At 34.8% G+C, this 20,718-nt stretch overlaps 1 protein-coding gene across 2 annotated transcripts; it reads left to right on the forward strand.

The window, feature by feature from the left end:
• Nucleotides 1-581: 581 nt before the first annotated feature.
• On the forward strand, nt 582-20,085 carry DEPDC1 (DEP domain containing 1). Of its 2 annotated transcripts, XM_028102535.2 has the most exons (12): nt 582-723; nt 2,572-2,837; nt 6,195-6,351; nt 7,036-7,154; nt 7,564-7,694; nt 9,031-9,078; nt 12,466-12,606; nt 13,907-14,758; nt 15,196-15,368; nt 17,096-17,272; nt 18,599-18,784; nt 19,464-20,085. In XM_028102535.2, the coding sequence occupies exons 1-12, from the start codon at nt 676-678 to the stop codon at nt 19,602-19,604; spliced, it is 2,439 nt and encodes an 812-aa protein (XP_027958336.2). In that variant the 5' UTR covers nt 582-675; the 3' UTR covers nt 19,605-20,085. The 2 variants fall into 2 exon arrangements, with proteins under 2 accessions (XP_027958336.2, XP_027958337.1); XM_028102536.2 differs by lacking the exon at nt 13,907-14,758.
• Nucleotides 20,086-20,718: the final 633 nt, after the last annotated feature.

The following is a 20,718-nucleotide window of genomic DNA, read 5'->3' on the forward strand; positions in this document are numbered from 1 at the left end:
GGGGATATTCTACATTTTTGCACCGGGGAGAACGGGATCACGGCCCCTGCTAAGATGTACCAGGATGTCAGCACTGCAACATACACCCAGGAAGCTTTACAAAAGGGGTTTGTCAGGTGAAAGCTACGCCCCAGAGATGCTTTGTTTTACATGCCAACCACTGCTGGAGATTCTGTAGGGCCAGGCAAAAAAGGCTTGGGGTTTTGTTTTCCTTTTTCTTTTCCAAATTTCAAATTCCCTTAAGCCAAAGCCTGGACTCCAAACCATCCAGTCTGTGGCTAAACTGCCTCACCGGTTCTGAGTGTGGAAACACGACTCCGCCTCGCCTGTGACCGCAAGAGGGAGGAGAAGCAGCTCCAGGACAGCCGGGTGAGGCCCAGAGCCGGTCCCACGGGCCCGGCCCCCGCGCTGACTAGACGGTGCCAGCCGTCCGCCGCTCGCGCCCCGGCCCTGAGAGGCAACACGGCGCAAACCAACTGCAGCCGGGTCCTGGAGGCGCGCCACGTGACTCGGAGGCGCGGCCAATCAGCGCAGCCCTCTGCGCTATTCAAATTGGCGGCGCGGCCGACGGTTGTGCCTAGCCTCGCCGCCGTCGGGACCACCGAGCTCCGGTGTCGCCTAACGCCGCCATGCACTGCGAGGGCCGCTGACAGACCTCCGGGCTGGCCGGGCGGAATGGAGAGTCGGAGTGTGCCTCCCGGCCCTTATCGGGCCACCAAACTGGTAAGACAGCGCGGAACAACTAGACGGGCCGGCCGCCGCGATGGCCACCACCTTTACGTGAGAACGTTCGTAGTTTCGTCTTGGGCGGACAGATGGGTCCCAGAGCCCCTTGCCTTGGTTCGCTGAAAAGGAGAGTGGGGGCAATTAACAGGCATTGGGAAGCCCTTGCAGGACACGCCTCTCCCCCTTCTTTGAGGGTCTGGGCTGTGTCTGTGAGCCCTAAGTCCAAAGGGTCGCGTCCCCGGGACGGCGCATCATACTCCAGCCTTTTTTAAGCGACTCCTGTGCCTGCAGTTGTTGGCGTGCCCTGGAAAGTCATAGAATATTCCGATTTTAGCCTCTCTCCACGTCTGATTTTCTACCCCCATCAGGATTCAAGAAGAATTTAGAAAGAGTTCCGTTACTCTGTAGTGTCAGAATGGGGGCAGCCCGAATGTGGCAGCTTTGTTTTGCTGGGCCTGTAGAATTTAATGCAGGATCTACCGATTGAAATAGCATTAGGTAACAGCTGCCCGTTTCAAAACTAAACCCAGAATAGTTAAGATACCCAACGGGAACCACTGGTGGTAGTCACTGGATTTGTGCATTTAGATTCTCAATCCGGTAGAGTACAGTGCCGCTGGGTACGTGGAATTAGGAGAGTGACTTAACTTCCCTGAGTCCCAGTTTCCACCTTGGTAAAGTCGGGCTAATAATGCATACACCCGCCTTAAAGGATATCCCGAGAGGATACTGTATGTGAAAGTCTGTTATCCTATGGATAAGTTACAGCTCAATATGTTTCTTGAATAAATAAATGTATGAAATGGGGAGGTGTGGTGGGAAGAAAAGAATAGTTATTGTGTTTTCAACTCTTAAATTTTGGTTGTGGGTGTCGGGGCCGCATTGGTTAGATAAGTGATAACAGCTAGCAGTGGCATCCTTGGGGTTACAAATCAGATCTCTGGGCCTCTAATATAGGAGTTTTCAATTAAAGAGTGATGTGTGTATTTCACACCACCACCACCACCTTGGTGCTCCAGTGTTAGAGCTGCCACAAACCTGAAACTTTGGGTTATTTGAGGACAATTTGGAAAATATGTGTAGCTTTTTAAAACGTAGGTACATCTCTGTTATTCAATATGCGATGGACTTAAAGCTTAGTTAATTTACCCTTCTGTTCTATGTTCACTATTGGAATCTTCACATAAGAAATACTATAGTAAATACGTAAGGTATTTCAACATTAAAGATATTTTACCAGTAAAACTACTGCCTGTCATGAATTTTGTTTGGCCAGCATAGTAGTTATGAATGCAGGTTCTAGAGTCAATCAAACCTGGGTTTGAATGCCTGGATCCATCACTTGGCTGTGTGACCTTGGTCCAATTATTAAATCTCTCTGTGCTTCATATTTCTTATATGAAAATGGAATAATAATAGTACCTACTCGTAGAATTGTGAGAATGAAAATGAAGTAATGAATGTAAAGCAGTGTCTGACACAAATGCTACTAACATTTTACTAATATTAGTTGAGGTAAAAAAAAAAAAGGAATGTTTTCTCTATTGAAGACTAGGGCAGATTCATTGCAGTTCTTCATTATTTGTAGGTTTCCTAAATAAGCCAGCCAGACCATGAAGTGCTTTTCGTCAAAAACTATTACAAAGAAATATTATTACAATGCTAGAATAAAGAGAAATCAGTATAAGATATAAAATTTTCTGTAGTAAATAAGATGAATGATTTCACCATGAAAGTTTATGATGTAATCAGATGTGAATAATTTTCTTTGTCTAATTTGTTTCAAATCAGTAAGATATTTAATTTTTGTTGTTTAATATTTTAAAAAATATATTCTTTCTGCAGTGGAATGAAATTACTACATCTTTTCGAGTGGGAATGCCTCTAAGAAAACACAGGCAACACTTTAAAAAATATGGCAGTTGTTTTACAGCAGAAGAAGCAGTGGATTGGCTTTATGACCTATTAAGAAATAATAACAATTTTGGTCCTGAAGTTACAAGGCAACAGACTCTCCAACTGCTTAGAAAATTTCTTAAGAACCATGTGATTGAAGATATCAAAGGCAGATGGGGATCAGAAAATCTTGATGACAACAGTCAGCTATTCAGGTACTGAACAGATAAATAACTGCAAAACTGAATTACTTAACAATAAAGTTTAACTCCACTTCTATAATACTTTTACTAAAATTGCAGCTTCTTCAGAAGAAATGTTTTCTTTATAAAACTTACTGCTCTTAGTACAATTAAAAGCACTTAGGGGCGCCTGGGTGGCTCAGTTGGTTAAGCAACTGCCTTCGGCTCAGGTCATGATCCTGGAGTCCCGGGATCGAGTCCCGCATCGGGCTCCCTGCTCGGCAAGGGACCTGCTTCTCCCTCTAACCCTCCCCGCTCTCATGTACGCTCTCTCTCTCAGTCTCTCTCTCTCAAAATAAATAAATAAGTCTTTAAAAAAAAAAAAGCACTTAGAAGTTAAAGTTAATCGCTGCACAATCAATGCTTTTAAAATGGAGACGAACCATGAGAGACTATCGACTCTGAGAAACTGAGGGTTCTAGAGGGGAGGGGGGTGGGGGGATGGGTTAGCCTGGTGATGGGTATTCAAGAGGGCACGTATTGAATGGAGCACTGGGTGTTATACACAAACATTGAATCATGCAACACTACATCAAAAATTAATTAATTAAAAAAACTTTTAAAATGTTAAGTAGTATATATAATAGAGTGAGATATCACTTTTTCATATTCTGAAAGCTGTAACATTTCAAGAACAGATCATTATTAATCTTTAGTTTCATTGAGGAATTATAAGACAAATCCTCACAGGTCCTTGCCCTCAAGTAACATATAATCTTATATAATCTAAGAATAAATGTGATAAAATAAATAATAGCAAACTTTATATAATAAATAACAGAAGAAATATAACATAGGTTAAAGAGAATATTTATTAAGGGTTTACCATGTATCAGAAGCCCTGCTTTATGATTTATATGTTATTTAATCCCTGGATTAAACAGGATAGATATTAGCTCCTTTTTACAAATGAGGAAACTGAGACCATGCTTCATTTAATCTTGTTACATATGTCTGAAATATGTTCTTCTACCTTGAAACACTGTAGACATTTGTCAGACTAGTAAATACATTTGTTCTCCTGTCAGTTGTATTTCAGCTTTCTCTGGAGCCTTTCTGACTCCCTCAGGCCAGCACAATTGCTTTTTCTCTCATGCGCACAGGGTTCTGTTTCATATATCATTAAACGAGGTTTTGGATTCTAATACCCACGCTTTTTTTCTCTACAAAATTAGTACTTTTCAAATGAAATGTCTTAGAAGTTGATTCTTGCCTCTGTATCAAAGATGATTTATGTTGTACAAGTCAATTGCAATAAAAAGCATATGAATAGTTCATTTTGTAGTACACCTACCAGCCCTTCCTCTCCTAACTACAGCTTAGTCACCTTTGTGAGCTCCTTTGCTGTTATTCATCCTTTAGCTGTTCCTGGTTCTTAAGGTCCTAGACTTATCTTTACTTCACCTCTCTCCCTGGGCAATCTCTTGCCATGTCTTCATCTACTCTTCTTTTAACTTTCAAACTTCCAACCCAAATATACCTTCTGAGCTTTAGACCCATTTTTTGCCCATTAGGCATTTCAGATATAACGTAAAGAAAAATCAATATCATGTCTTAACCTAAATTTTGTCTTCTTATATCTATACCTAGATGAATGGCACTGTTTTCTCCTGTAGTTGCTTTGATTCTTTTCCTTTCTTCTCCTCTTTAAATATGATTTAATTAACAAACCATGTCTGTTATACTGCTTCAGTAGTTCTCTATCTGTTCACTTCTCTCTCCACCCTGATAGTTCTTTTTGTTAGACCATTTTCCTCCCTTACCCGGAATTCTGTGTAATTCTTCAACTAGTCTCTCTGCCTCTAGTCTTTTATAATGGTAACAAAATTATAAAGTACTTAAAAATAAACTTTACCAAAAATGTGTAAAACCTTACTGGAGAAAATTATAAAATTGTATTGAAGATAATAAGTGGAGAAGGACATCCTGTTGATGAATCAGAAGACTTAATATCATAAAAAAGTCACTTTTCCCAAAATTGATATATAAATTCAGGGCATTTTCATTCAAAATCCCATATAATTTTTTTATAGAATGTGACAAGCAGATTCTAAAGTTCATTTAGTAATATAAAAGTTCAAGACAATTTTGAAGTGAACAAGGAGGGGAAAATTGCCCTATATGATATCTGGGCTTAAAGTAAATTAAAACAATTAAGTACTGAAAAAGCAAACCCATATATACAGTTGTTTCTTGAATAATGCAGGGGTTAGGGGCACTGACTCCTTGCATGGTCGAAAATCCACATACAACCTTAGACTCCCCCCAAAATTTACTAATAGCCTACTGTTGACCAGAAGCTTTATCAATAACATACATAATCAATTAATACACGTTTTATATGTTACATGTATTATAAACTGTATTCTTATAATAAAGTAAGCTAGAGAAAAAAATGTTAAGAAAATCATAAGGAAGAGAACACTTATAATACTGTATTGCACTTATAAAAAAATTGTGTATAAGTGTTCAAACCCATCTTCAGGGTCAACTGTATATGGAAACTTGGTATAAGTTATACATGGATTAAATACCTAAATATGAAAATAAAACACTTATGAAGGAATATAAAAAATATTTTTAGGACTGTGGAATATAATAGAACTTCTGAGGTCACTAAAAACTTATGCATATATTTAATGTGTAAGATACTGTAGAATGTAAAAACACCAAACCATATATATTGTTTATGAATATTTATTAAAAGTATAAAGACATGAACAAGAAGGAAATGTACTAACTGCAAGTTAATGGCTTCCCTCAGAAAGAGAGAAAGAAATAGAATAAGCAAAGAATTTCTTTGATTTAACAAAAAAAAGAACTCTTTAGTAAAATGTTAACAATTGCATTAGTTGATGATTACATACATGGATATTGTCTATATTTCTGTACTTTTTTGTATCTTTGAAATATTTTTTATTACACTGGAGGGGGAAAGAAGCCTTATAATCAAAAGGAGTAACAGAGACCAAGGTCTGGAAATTAGAACAAGCACAATGGACAAAGGGTCAGAAAATATATATAAATTAGATCACTTGTTAAAGAAATTTAGAAAATGGAACCATTTTCTTCTTCAACAGAATTGATACCAATAATAACTCTGAATTATCCAGATAATAAAGTTAAAATATGTACAGTATATTAAGGAAAGTAGGAAACTATTAAAATATTTTTTAAAGGTTTAATGGGAAAATCTATTTATGTAGAATCTTCATTCCTTGGTAATATAAATAAATTCAGTTCTTTTTGTGATTTTTATTTTAGATAAACAGGCATTAAAATTTTGTTTCTGATCTTACATTACTTAATTGCATATTATTCTTAAACCAGATTTCCTGCAAATTCTCCGCTTAAAAGTCTTCCACGAAGGCATCCAGAACTGAGAAAAAACAGCATAGAAAACTTTTCCAAAGATAAAGACAGCATTTTTAAATTACGAAATTTATCTCGTAGAACTCCTAAAAAACTTGGATTACATTTTTCTCAGGTAAAACATCCCTTTTACTAATTACTAGTTTAAATGTAATTACATGGTAATTACATGTACTTATTTATAAAATCATTAAAAGTATGTAAGACTGGGGGCGCCTGGGTGGCTCAGTCATTAAAGCGTCTGCCTTCGGCTCAGGTCGTGATCCCAGGGTCCTGGGATCGAGCCTCACATCGGGCTCCCTGCTCCGTGGGGAAACCTGCTTCTCCCTCTCCAACTCCCCCTGCTTGTGTTCCCTCTCTCGCTATGTCTCTCTCTGTCAAATAAATAAATAAAATCTTTAAAAATAAATAAATAAAAGTATGTAAGTCTTTAATATTTGAAGCCAATACTGAAATCTCTTAACCTACATTGTGTTCCAAAAATATGTGTGTAAATTGTCTTACGGTAGAACATAGAACCCATAGGAACAATAATTAAAATGGTAATGAGACATACTTGAAACAGTATTTGTATAATTTAAGCATGTTTTTTTTTAAATTGATTTGAGGGTGGTAGGGGAAACTACAAAACCAAAAAGCTCTTTTACCATATGTTAACATTATTTCTTTAAGTGATACTTAGCTTATAGCTTCACTGTAGACTGTTTACCAATAAAATTGCAAAATATTAGGAATTGTGCCAGTTCAATATTTCCTTAATTTGAGCATAATATATTAAACCAAAGTAATTTTTTTCCAGGAAAATATAGAGAAAATGAACCATGAAATAATCAATGAAGATCAAGAAAACTCAGTTGATAATAGAGAAATAAGCCAGGAAGATGTTGAAGAAGTTTGGAGATATATTATTCTGATCTAGTAAGCTAAAACTAAGCTCTAACCAAGTTCCAAAGGTGTTTAGAATGTTAATTTGACATTTTTATCAAGATAATACAAATGCAAAAAATCTTAGAATTTAACCTGTATGTGTTTCTTAATAAATTCTCTTGTTATAGTTCTAGCACAGTAGAAATAGAATGTTTTCAGTATGATTTGTTTTTCTTTGACTCAAAGTTATACCTATAGTTTGGAGTCTTATATTGGAATCCTTTCAAGGTTACTAAGATAAATACATTTGAAATTGGATACTAAGTATAAATCTTACAAGTTTGGTTTAAGAAAAGAAATATTCTGATGGCGCTGTTTGCCATTAATACTTTTTCATATTTATATCCTATTCCACTTATTTTATAGAGAAAAAGAAGTTTGTATTCTTTCTTCTGTTTAGCCTGCAAACCATTTTAGGTGTGCCATCCCTAGAAGAACTCATAAATCCAAAGCAAGTAGTTCCTCAATACGTAATGTACAACATGACCAATACAAGTAAACATGGAATAGTTATACTACAAGATAAATCAGGTTGGTATCAGTAAAAGAAGTTGGAATCTTTTAAACTTGCTAACATAGGTTACAGCTATAGTGGGGGTGCAGAAAGACTAAAAATATAGAAAGTAGAATACTGTAACTGAGAGAGCATCAAGGGGAAATTATTTTATCATAGGTGCTTTAGTAATCATTTTAAGTGAATATTATTCATACTATTATTTTAACCCCTAAGTGGTATTTATGCATATAACTACATTTTACTGAGGGCCTACAATGTACCAGGCATTATGCTAAAGTAATGAACAAGAGGGAAATGGTCCATGACTTCCTGGAGCTTACGTGAGTAGTTATATATAAATTTACACAGGTTTAGACATATACGCAAAACTGAGGTAACACACAATAAAATAAGCCCAAACTCTCAAAGCCAATATTTTGAAGATTACTGGCTTTGTATTATATGTATTTATATAATGTATTGATTTTAGATCTAAGATGGAAAAATTAGGGATATAATTCAAGCCAGATGCATTACAAAACTTAACATTTCAAGAAATGTATCAATAAATCTCAAAGTATTGACTCATTTTTTATAATCAATTGCTGCCTGGAGAATTAACTGGCATGCATTACTTGAGTTTCTTTCTGTTGGCAAGAACTTTAAGGTTTAAACTGTAGGAACAAAAAGCAAAAACTTAAGAGTCATGTTGCATATGCATATGGCTTTGGTCCAGTCCCATCTTTCATTACCTAAAATCACATACTTAATAGTATATTATCTTATTCAAGCTTTCTGTTCTTTATAACCATAAACTTTTCAAATCAAGTGTATGTATGGTTTTTTGATTGGTGTCAAAAAACTACTAGATTTTATGCAGCATGTTTCAGTTAGTGGCAAATGAAAGATTTTAAGTAAGCCTCACTGTGAAAGCACCCTAATATTCAAATATAGGTCATTTCAATCATAGATCTCACTCAAACCAGTAATATTCTAATAGCATAGCTATAATTAGAACGGAAATGAGGATAAAGAAAACATGGTAGTAGGGGACAAGGATGAACATTAATTTATTTTTGAACCCCCACCAAAATAATTTATCCTCAATTTTGGGATAACTAAAAATGTATCATGGAAAGAATCAAACTCAAGATCTAGATAAGTTTTAAACTTGTCTTTTAAAATATGATTTTGGCTTTATGTCTTGTTAAACAATTTTTAATCCTGGTAATATACATGTATATGCATACATGCATATATATACACATGCATATATGTGTGTGTATATAATTATATATATAGTAAGTATAAAATTTTAATATACTGTCATAAAAATGTGATTTTCTAAACTGTAAATATTTTTTTGTATAGATGACCTTCCTCATTGGGTATTATCTGCCATGAAGTGCCTAGCAAATTGTAAGTTAAACAAGCAAAATATATATATGTTTCATATTCATAGCATTCATAGCATTTAACAAGAACTAAGGAGATTTTTAAAATAATTCGTAGAGGTCCTGATAAAGTATGCCAGTTTCTCTTGATGTTTAAATGACAATCTAGTAGAACTGAATACATTTCCTTGCATGCGGAATAGAGTCCTTAACCTTTTCTATGCAGATGATGATTTTATAATTCAATCTCATCATTTATGGTTCAGTTTTCATAAATCATAAAATCATAGGCTAGTGGATCTTACAGAATTTTTAGGTATAACCTACATCAGTTGTCTTAGTGAGGCCTCTAGAATTCAAATAGCAACCTGTAAGTAACATAGCTCTTACAAGCTGGAAAGATTCAATCAGAAATAAAGTCGCATAAAATCTACTTTAGTCCCTTGCCATTATACAAGGCTTCAATACTGAGATGCTTCATGACATGCTTGTACTCCCATCAGATATATTAATGGGACTTTTATATTTATGGGAAAAAAAAAATCTGTCACTAATCAGCAAACCATTTTTTTAGCATCTTGTTCATCAAGCTTTTTCCATAATGATCAGTAATAATTGATTTTTTATAATTTGAGACCCTAGTTCAAGTATAAAACCCTAATTGCTTTAAAAGTCAATTTTAAAAATATCCAGAAATATATGCTTCTAAATCATCAAAAGTGGGGTGCCTGGGTGGCTCAGTCTGCTAAGTGTCTCCCTTCAGCTCAGGTCATGATCCCAGGGTCCTGGGATCGAGCCCCACATCGGGCTCTCTACTCAGCGGGGAGCCTGCTTCTCCCTCTGCTTGTGCTCTCTCTCTGTCAAATAAATAAAATCTTAAAAATAAATAAATAATAAATAAATCATCAAAAGTTAAATTATATTTTTATAGTTTTTGTTATAAAAGGATTTTTCTAGTTCTTATGAAATGAGTATTTTATTAATAATGTTCAAGATAGGTATATATTCCCTTGTTGTCCACTGGGTGTCAATATGACAAAATAACAGAATAAATAGCAATAAAGTAAATAATGTAAGTGATAGATTTTATTTATCAAATTGAGGTAAAGGTCTTAATCATAAGCTCGATTTCTGAGTTTCTCTTTCTACCTTCCCTCACCTAACTGCCTTTCTGTCTCATACTTTGGTTCATGGTTAGCAACTCCGATACTTAGACGTTCAGGATTTCTCTGACATCCCATGTTGAAGGATTTTTTTCTCTTCCCTTTCTTACCAGTCTATGTTATACCTAAATGGTACCAAAGATATAATCTACTAGATTCCAGTTTAACAATATATCTAGCCAGAGGTAGTATTTAGACTTGTAGTTATTATTTAATCCCCTATAGTAATCCTGTGACATACAGGAATCAGTGATTAATATATTATCCCCAGTTTTTTTCTAGAAGAGAAAATAAGTCTTTTGAAAGTCTACTGATAATATAAAGAGCTATGCATTCAAACCTAGATTCTCTAACTATAAATTCTGTATTTTAATTCTAGTAGGTGTATTTTCTGTCTTAGAAAATTTTGTAATGATTATCAAAATTTTTTATTCTACATATTGAGAATATTTCTTATCCTCTTTAAGAAGATGTTTATTTTGCTCTATGTAAATCCATATTAGCCTTTAAGCTATTAAATGTGTGTGATTTGTTTTCTTTAATCCTTTTTTAGTCACATTTGTATGACAATACAAAAGCTTGGAGACAGAGAAGTAAAATAGATTATTTGGGTTTGGGAAGAGAAAGATTTTAACTTGAAAGAACAGTGGGGCATGTGGGTGGCTAAGCATCTGCCTTCTGCCTTGGGCTCAGGTCGTAATCCCAGGGTCATGGGATTGAGCCCTACATCAGGCTCCCTGCTCAGCGGGGAGCCTGCTTCTCCCTCTGCCTGCCGCTCCCCCTGCTTGTGCTCTTTCTCTCTCTGTCAAATAATAAAATCTTAAAAAAAAAAAAAGAGAGAGAGAGAGAGAAAGAGAGAGAAACAAAGAGAAAGGAAGAGAGAGAGAGAAAGAAAGAGAGAGAAAGGAAGGAGAGAAGGAGAGAGAGAGAGAAAGGGAGGAAGGAAGGAAGGAAGGAAGGAAGGAAAGAAAGAAAGAAAGGAAGGAAGGAAGGAAGGAAGGAAGGAAGGAAGGGAAGGGAAAGGGAGGGAAAGGAAAGAAAGAAGAAAGGAAGGAAGAAAAGAAAAAAGAAAAGAAAAAAAGGAAAGGAAAGGAAAAGAAATAGTGGGGCGCCTGGGTGGCTCAGCTGTTAAGCTTCTGCCTTCGGCTCAGGTCATGATCCTAGGGTCCTGGGATCGAGCCCCGCATGCTCCATGCTCAGCAGAGAGTCTACTTCTCCTTCTGCCCAGGCTTGTGTTCCCTCTCTCACTGTTTTTCTCTCTCTCTCTCTCTCTATCTCTGTCAAATAAATAAATAAAATCTTTAAAAAAAAAAAAAAGGTAGAATAGTGACTCTCAAACCTGAGTGCATATTACAGTAACTAAGGAAACTAGCCAAAGATTCTGATTCAGTTGATTCATTAGGTGGTTTCATTCAGTTCATTCGACAGAGAAGATTCTTAGAGTGAAGATTCCCAGATCAGCGTTTGGAAACTACTCAATTAGTGAGCCAGAAGCAAACATTTCTAAGTCAGTAATTCTTAGCCTCGCCTCTATAAATTCTGGTCTGTACAGAGGAACTTATATTTTTAATAGGCACATTGGATGATTCTGATTATGTAGTCCATGGAGCATACTTTAAATATTGTTAGACCTCAAGGTCCTGGGTCTAGCTCTCACTTACACTGCTCTAAGTTCTAATTCTAACTTTACCACCAATGTCTCTTTCATCTTAGGCAAGTTACTCTGAGCTTCACTTTTTTCTATTTCTGAGTAAAACAATAATGAGTAGGAATGATTCTTTCAAGAATGTTAAGCTAATGAAATGGCAATATAAAGACATTATTTAAATTCATTAAGGGCATGCTTTGTGTTAGGTAAAATTTGTTCATGAAAATGTAAATTTACAAAAGATAATTTAGAAGGATTATTTGCATTATCTAAATATTCTTTGTTTTATAAAATGAATTGTAATAAAATCTCATTAAATAACCTTAATACTTTAAAATATATTTGAAATTTTGCCTTATATACAATTTTCAGGTATATAAATATTAAAACAAAATGCTAGTAGTTGCTTGCATATTTCTAATGAAAACATAACGAGGAAGAATGAGATGTGCACAACTCTTTAAATTTTTGAATTGTGACCCAATTTGTTTAACTTAGCTCCTTCATGAAATACAGGTTTTATCCTTTTTACAGGTATATTTAAAATTTTTATTTAAAATAAGATACATTTTGCCAATTTTTTTTGCCTTCTGTTTCGTAGGGCCAAGAAATAATGATATGAATAATCCAACTTATGTTGGATTTGAACGAGATGTATTCAGAACAATAGCAGATTATTTTCTAGATCTCCCTGAACCTCTGCTTACCTTTGAATATTATGAATTATTTGTAAGCATTTTGGGTATGTATGGATTTTTACTTACTATTTAAATTTATCTTATTAACCTTTTCAAGTCTCCCATAATTTAAAAGATCTAAAAATGTAGATAAATAAGAAGGTGGCAAGCTATGAATTATTTTAAAATTTAGGAATACTCTGCTTCCTGTTATGTTGTTTTCCAGTAATTCAAATATGTCATTCCAACACCAGTTCTCCACATCAATTGAGTGTCCTACAATTCAATTCATTTCTGACAATGACTACCCAAAGTTAGATTAGACCCCACAAGTTAGGGACAAAATCCTTCAGTCCTGATACTAACCATCCAGAGTTAATGCAAACTCCACAGATTAAGAGCTCAGCTCCACAAGACTGCCCTCCATCCAGGTACCACGTGTTAATGAGGTCCTCAGGCTTACTCAGACTTCTGCCCAACTAACTACCAGTTTGGGGGTTCCCACAACCTTCCTTGGGCTTAATAATTGATATAACCCCCAGAACTCATAGTACCAGTTTTTATAAAGGATACAAGTCAGGAACAGCCATATGGAAGTATAAGTATACAGGGCAAGATAGGAAAGTAAGGGCTGTGCAGAGCTTTCATGCCCTCTCCAGGAATGCCATCTTCCCAACCATGTCCATATGTTCACGGACCCATAAGCTCCCTTAGCCTTGTTACTTCAGAGTTTTAACTGAGATTTAATTATATAAGCATGATTGATTAAATCATTGGTCATTGGTGATTGCACTCAATCTTCAACCCACATCCTCCTCTCCTCCAGGGAGTTCTGAGGTAGGCTGAAAATTCCAAACTTCTAAGCAAGTCCAGCCCTAAGTCACCTCATTAGCTTAAACTCAGATGTACTCAAACAGGTGCATTATGAAAAACAAAAGACTCCTGTCACTCTGGAAATTCCAAGCATCTTAGGAACACTATATCAGGTACTAGAGACAAAGGCCAAACATACAAGTTTTATTATACTATAGTTGTCTTATAATTAAGAGCTTTCTAATAACTCGTAGACTGAAAACAGTTATTTTTTAATGTATTTGACTCAATTATAATTTAATTAGACTGTTGAAATAAACTTTAAAGTTATTTATTATCACAAGTTGGAAAACCTCTAGTCTTGCACTTTGTAACTGAATGTTGCATGTGTCCTATTTAAGTGGCTTCTGAATTAAGCAACTGCTATTTGTACTGTACTAACAATATATACTGTAGTGATGCTTTATTTTTTTTAACTTTACTATTGTTTTTGTTTTATTTTTGCCCACTGTCACACAGTTGCATCTTAATTTTTGTTTCATTTCCTGGTAGTTGTTTGTGGCTACATCACAGTTTCAGATAGACCCAGTGGGATACATAAAATCCAAGATGATCCACAGTCTTCAAAAATCCTTCGCTTAAACAATTTGAATTCCTTCAAATCAACTGAGTGTCTTCTTCTCAGTCTGCTTCATAAAGACAAAAACAAAGAAGAATCAGATACTACTAAGAGACTGCAGATAAGTGATCAAGGATTTCAAGAAAAATGTGCTAAGAAAATGGAGCTAGTTAATTTTAAAAATAGAAGAGCCAGTGCTAATGACGTTATGGGAGGAAGTTGTCATAATTTAATAGGCTTAAGTAGTATGCATGTTCTATCCTCTAACATCAAACCAAAGTGCCATTCTTTAGAAGGAATTATAGACTTACCAGGGAGTTCAAGTAAAGAGGTCTTCAGTGTCTTCCATCAATCTGTTCTGAATATAGAAGAACAAAATAATAAGCAATTTTTAGAGTCTAAGACCAAACAGGAATCCCTAATGAATCTTCATTCAGAGGAAAGTAATCAAAAGCCACTCTGTGTTGGTTTTAAGAGAACCTCTACTTTGACTGTTCAAGACCAAGAGGAGTTATGTAATGGGAAATGCAAGTCAAAACAGCTTTGTAGATCTCAGAGTTTACTTTTAAGAAGTAGTACAAGAAGGAATAGTTATATCAATATGCCAGTGGCTGAAATTATCATGAAACCAAATCTTGGACAAGGCAGCACAAGTGTGCAAACAGCTATGGAAAGTGAACTCGGAGAGTCTAGTACCACAATCAATAAGAGACTCTGCAAAAGTACAATAGAACTTTCAGAAAATTCTTTACCTCCAGCTTCTTCTGTGTGGACTGGCACACAAAGTAAGGCTGATGCTTTCAATGCATGTAATATTAACTTTTAGTGTTTACTAACTGTTTTGTTTACCTGTCTTTTCTTCTCTGAAACTGCTTTATATTTTTCCTCCAAAAGGAAAGGTTTTTATTGTAAAAGACTTTGTCATGGCATAACCAAGATTTATTTTACTTAACTAAAACCCTTATTTCTTTTACCTCATTTTAACTTATTCTGAGTCACTTTATTTGTAGTATATAAAGAATATTAATACTCACATAGGGTATGAAGAAAGTAATGAGAATCTACCATGCTTTTGAGGAATGTGGAAATTTCTAGGGACAGTTAAAATGTATTCTAGTATTTATGTAACAGTATTCTTTATGTACTTGTGTATGCTCATAGTTTGAAAGCAACTAGTCATTGATGATTTTTTTCGGGGGTGGGGTGTAATTTTGTCTTCTAGGTTTGCTACAACCTCATTTAGAGAAGGTTGCCATCGATGCACTACAGTTATGTTGTTTGTTACTGCCCCCACCAAATCGTAGAAAGCTTCAACTTTTAATGCGCATGATTTCCCGAATGAGTCAAAATGTTGATATGCCTCAACTTCATGATGCAATGGGTACAAGATCACTGGTAAGTTGATTTCTGAAGGAAAGAATAAGCCTTGGCTCATAAATTTAAAAAGAAAAGCAAATCATCCAAAAGTACTACTTGAGTGATACTGTCATCTCAAAATCCTAGATTTTTGGGATAGAAAAGCTCTTAAAAGTATCTTTCCTAGTAGCAGAATGTTGCAGCATTAATCCTTTGTGCCCAGTATGCTAAATTTTCATATCCTGATCTTTATCTTGTCTGAGCACTTTGCTTCTTCACTCCTAACAGATCATAGTGATTGACCCAGATTATCAGACCATATTCCATTACCTTGTGCCAATTCTGTTTAGTGGGGAAGAAAGAGGAGATATAGGCACAGTTAAAAGCATAAGGGCACTATAACTTTGTAAAGGAGAGAATTAATAGAAATATTGTGGTGGTGGGAAAGTTGTATTTGATGAAATACGTGAATTAGGATAGCATATCATTGTGGGCAAGAAATTGGGACAGACTACTGTGAAGCAGTAGTGGATGAGGGTGGAAGCATTTTATACAGATATTGATTGGAAACGAACTCTTAAAATAGTATCTGATCTCTCTCTCACTCGCTCGCTCTCTCTTTTCAAGAGCTGCCATTTTCTCAGTGCAGCTTCAGATGATTTTCTTATAGCAAGGAATCTGGAACTGAGCTCTATTCTTCCACTCATTAAAGACAGTTCTTTAGCAATGATAGACCCAATCTAAAGAGGAAGAATTATTCTTGAGTAATCGTGACACCATTAAAAAGCATAGAGAAGTTTGTAGAGGAATATATTTTGAAAGACATGAATAGAAAGGAAATAATTTCAGTTTTATACCTTTTGAGTTTGAGTTTATAGGACATCCAAGTGAAATTTATCCAACAGACTATTAGAAACATGAGCCTGGTAAAGATTAGGGCAGAAGGCAGATTATTTGGAGAGAGGTAGTAGTTGGAGCTTTGAAAATAAATGAGCTCTACAAAGCTAGGAGAGAAGAATAAAAAGCTGAGGACTGTCTTGGAAGGAGAGATGTCTGACATGTAGGAATAAAACCAAAAATGTTTCAATTCAATAAATATGTTCCTCATCTATCATGTGCTAAATACTTAGAATTCTGATAACTAATTATTTTAGAATGAGGCGTGTGTTTGTGTGTCTTATACTTAGTGGGTAATATGGATATGAGTGAGAGTAAATGAGTTTTGAAACACAAAATTTAACCCAGGGTTTGACAACAACTTATGATGGAATTGAAAAATGTATGTATGAATTGTCTTTCAAGACTGATGGAATAAGGGCTAAAAGCTATTTTCCAGAATTCCAAAAGCTAAATGGTACCAACCTCATAACCACTAATGTTTACATGTTATGTATTCTCTCTCCTAGTTTGTGTTTTATGGGGTTAATTTAATATAATAAGTCATTGTTCTTTGACATTCTTTAAGTGATATATCTACATGATACTAATGGAACCCATGGTACTTACCAATAAAATTGTGACAAAATTAAAGAAAAAGCTAAGCCCTTTATAATCCTTTGGAATTACATTAAGGAAATACTTAACAAGTACTTTAAAAAGAATAACATATTCTTACCTTTCTAATGTAATTAATTGTCCTCATTTTTAAGCTGAAGTCTGCTTATCACTTTATCTCAGTACTTTAGCATGGTACCCAGAAATTACTGATACTCTTATTTATATAAAACCTTAGGGTTTTAAATTCACATCTTTTAATATGTTTCTAGATGATAAACACTTTTTCTCGGTGTGTGCTATGCTGTGCTGAAGAAGTGGATCTTGATGAGCTTCTTGCTGCAAGATTAGTTTCTTTCTTAATGGATCATCACCAGGAAATTCTTCAAGTACCCTCTTACTTACAGACTGCAGTGGATAAACATCTTGACTACTTAAAAAAGGGCTATGTATGTATTGTAAATCTTAAAATTCTCTGCATTAGTCAGTTCCAAGTGGCAAATTCATCTCAAACTAGTCTAATTAAAAAGGAAGACTTTATTAGCTCACATAAATAACCTCTAAAAGTAAGGAATATAGACAGAATCTGGGGACTCAAATAGCAATAAAACTGTTTTCATCTCTTATTTCCATTTTGGTACTATATTTAACAAATGGCTCCTTCACATGATAGGGGGCACACGGCTGATTAAAGCTCTTAAGCCACAGACTTTCATTTTTAATTCAAAGGAGCAAAGAACTACCCCTTTACCTACCAATTTAAAAGTTCTTCACATGGACTCTGGCTCAGTCTAGGCTAAATACACGCCCTTTAGGTGGTTGAGGGTGAGTGCATTGGAGATAGGGCCATACTCTGGCTCTACATAGATTAGAGAAGAATCTGCTCTTCAAAAAAAGTGAGGAAAGGGGCACCTGGGTGGCTCAGTCAGTTAAGCATCTGCCTCTTGATTTCGACTCAGGTCATGATCTCAGGGTCGTGAGATCGAGCCCCACATCAGGCTCCACACTTAGTGCAGAATCTGCTTGTCCTGTTCCCTCTGCTTCTCGCACTCTCTCTCTTTCTCAAATAAATACATAAATAAAATCTTTAAGGGGGGGTGGGGTGAGGATAGTGGAGCTGGAATGGGAAGCGACTATTACAAGAAGGAGAGCAGGAATACTGAGTAACCAAAAACAAGATGTCTTATTTTCAATCTTTGGCTGCCCAGCACATATATTTCACATATATGTTTCTTCCCATATATACCATTCTAATATTGCCCTGGCTTATCATAATTATCCTTACAATTTCCTTCTGTTGTCAGCAGATGATATAGTATCTGCTCATGCTTCTACACCTCAAAAACAGTAGATGAATACTGTTACTATGTCGGAACATTAATGTTTTAAAATGAATTAAAACATCACTTTGATATTTTATTGTTTTGTAGTTAAAAGAATAAAATACATGGTTAAAGGCAATATGATGATGGATGACTTTAATACATATTCTGTGCTAAGCACTTTATATACATTATCTCATGTAATCCCCATTTTACAGATGAGGAAACAGACCAAGAGAAGTACAATAACTTGCTGAAGGCTACAAAGCTAGTAGATTATGGGCCTGGGATTTAGATTCTGGGATTTATCGCTACTGTACTGCATAATACAGTTTTCTGAAAGTATTGAATGTTTGATGGGAAATTAATACTAAATCCCATCAAAAGAACCCTTAGCAAATAGGGACATGAACAGAATTAATGACTTGGACTATATCACTTGGTTCACAACAGATTAAAAATCCTGGAGATGGACTGATTGTTCCTTTGCCAACGTATTCATACTGCAAGCAGATTAGTGCTCGGGAGTTTGATGAACAAAAAGTGTCTACCTCACAAGCTGCAATTGCAGAACTTTTAGAGAATATTATTAAAAACAAGAGTTTGCCTCTAAAAGAGAAAAGGAAAAAACTAAAACAGGTAAGAGAATGAACAAGTTCTCAATCATGTAATATTTTTCAATATGCTGTTGCTGATTGTTATTTAATAACATTTAGAATCTAATTTCTCATTTTAATATTTTGGATTTTAGATACTATATAGGCTATCTATATAGCCTACATGCCTGGCTTTACTCTTTATCCTGAAATTTAAATAATAATAATAAAAAATACTCTTTCTTTACTTCTTATAATTATAGTTTCGATTAGCCTGGGAAAGCAATTAAAATATTTTGATTATAATATATAACTTTTAGTGACTCATTTTTACCATTTAGAATTTTTATCTCCATCAAAATCCAGTAGCAACATGATTCTGGCAAGTTTAATTCCGGGTCTGAGATACTCAAATATGAAATATTTGATCATTATGACCTTCATAGGTGTTACAAATGGAAAGGAAGAAGATCTGGAATTTAGGAGGAGAATGCATCAGAAGAGAATCCTAGAATATTAATGCTAACTTGGATCTAAGAAATCTTACATTATACCTTTCATATATGAGAAAGCAAAGGGAAAGGCAAGGATAAATTGAAAGTATACTCACTTCTGAAATACATGTTGGAGAAAGGCCCTGAATTCTTATAAAATATTGAACACTGGCTTCAGCTAGGATAATAAATGTAAAATACCCTCTAATTTCTCACCTCGTTTTTAAGTTTCAGAAGGAATATCCCTTGATATATCAGAAAAGATTTCCAACCACGGAGAGCGAAGCAGTACTTTTTGGTGACAAACCTACAATCAAACAACCAATGCTAATTTTAAAAAAACCAAAGTTTCGTAGTCTAAGATACTAACTGATTTAAAAATTACAATGTAATACTTGTGGAACTTTGGTAAATGAAGCCATATCTAAGAATCTAGCTTCTAAAAAAGAAGTCTATTTATTAATAACGTTTTTCTAAATAAAACACATATGTAAAGAGGTACCAAAGTAATTTTTTATCAGTGTAAGACTGCTAAGAAACTAATAGGTTTCAACTGAGAGCAAATAACAAAAGTGGTACCAGATACTTTAACCAGTAACAATCTTTTTTTATTTTTTAATACACCTATAAAAGCTATTATGGTGCGTGCTAAAATTTTACTTACTTGAATTTTGAAAACTGACATGTTTATCAAGATTAAGCTGTAATTCAGTTTTTAAAAGAAATTAACTTTATCTGTACATGGGCTTATGAATATTAGCTAAAGTACTAGTTGTTTAGGGGTACCCTTGTTTCTAAGTATAAGAATGTGAAGAATATTGGAAAACTCAGTGAATTCTCTATGCTAAATGTTGCACTCTTTTGTATATTCTTTTTCTACTTTTGATCTATTTATATATGTATGTGTTTTTTAAATATGCACATGTAAGTCTTCAGTTTGCTTTAAACATTTATCTCAACTGCTTCAATCATTCATTTTTCAATAAATATCTTTTGCATTCTTATGTTCATGTATCTACTAGAAGATAGTGGTGTAAAAGAAGTATAAGGCAATCATGTGTTCATTCAAAATATTTATTTAGCAACTACTATGTGCCTTTTATTATTCCAGATATGAAGAGACAATGATGAATAAAATAGAAAATCTCTTCCTTTATTTATTTTGTAGTCAAGGTAGATACACCTATCAGATACTTAAAATAACAATATATCCCCTGAAATCAAGTCATGGGAAGGCCTTCAGCTGAAGACTGACCTCCTTAGTTATGTTAACAGTTCTCTAAGCTAGTGTTTTTCAAACTGTTGCATATTAGAATCACCAAAAGTTTTAAAACAATACATGCTCAGGCCCTACCTTATATCATAGGCATCAGTATTTTTCAAACTCTTGAGGCAATTCCAATATTCAGCCAACTTTAAGAATCAGTCCCTAAACTTTTTATAAGCATTTAAGTAAATGCCAAGCTGGTGCACACTGGCTTTA

Source organism: Eumetopias jubatus, unplaced genomic scaffold (genome assembly GCF_037043125.1).
Source record: "Eumetopias jubatus isolate StellerSeaLion01/CBP00866 unplaced genomic scaffold, mEumJub1_p1.0 scaffold_4, whole genome shotgun sequence".
Classification (NCBI taxonomy): domain Eukaryota; kingdom Metazoa; phylum Chordata; class Mammalia; order Carnivora; family Otariidae; genus Eumetopias; species Eumetopias jubatus.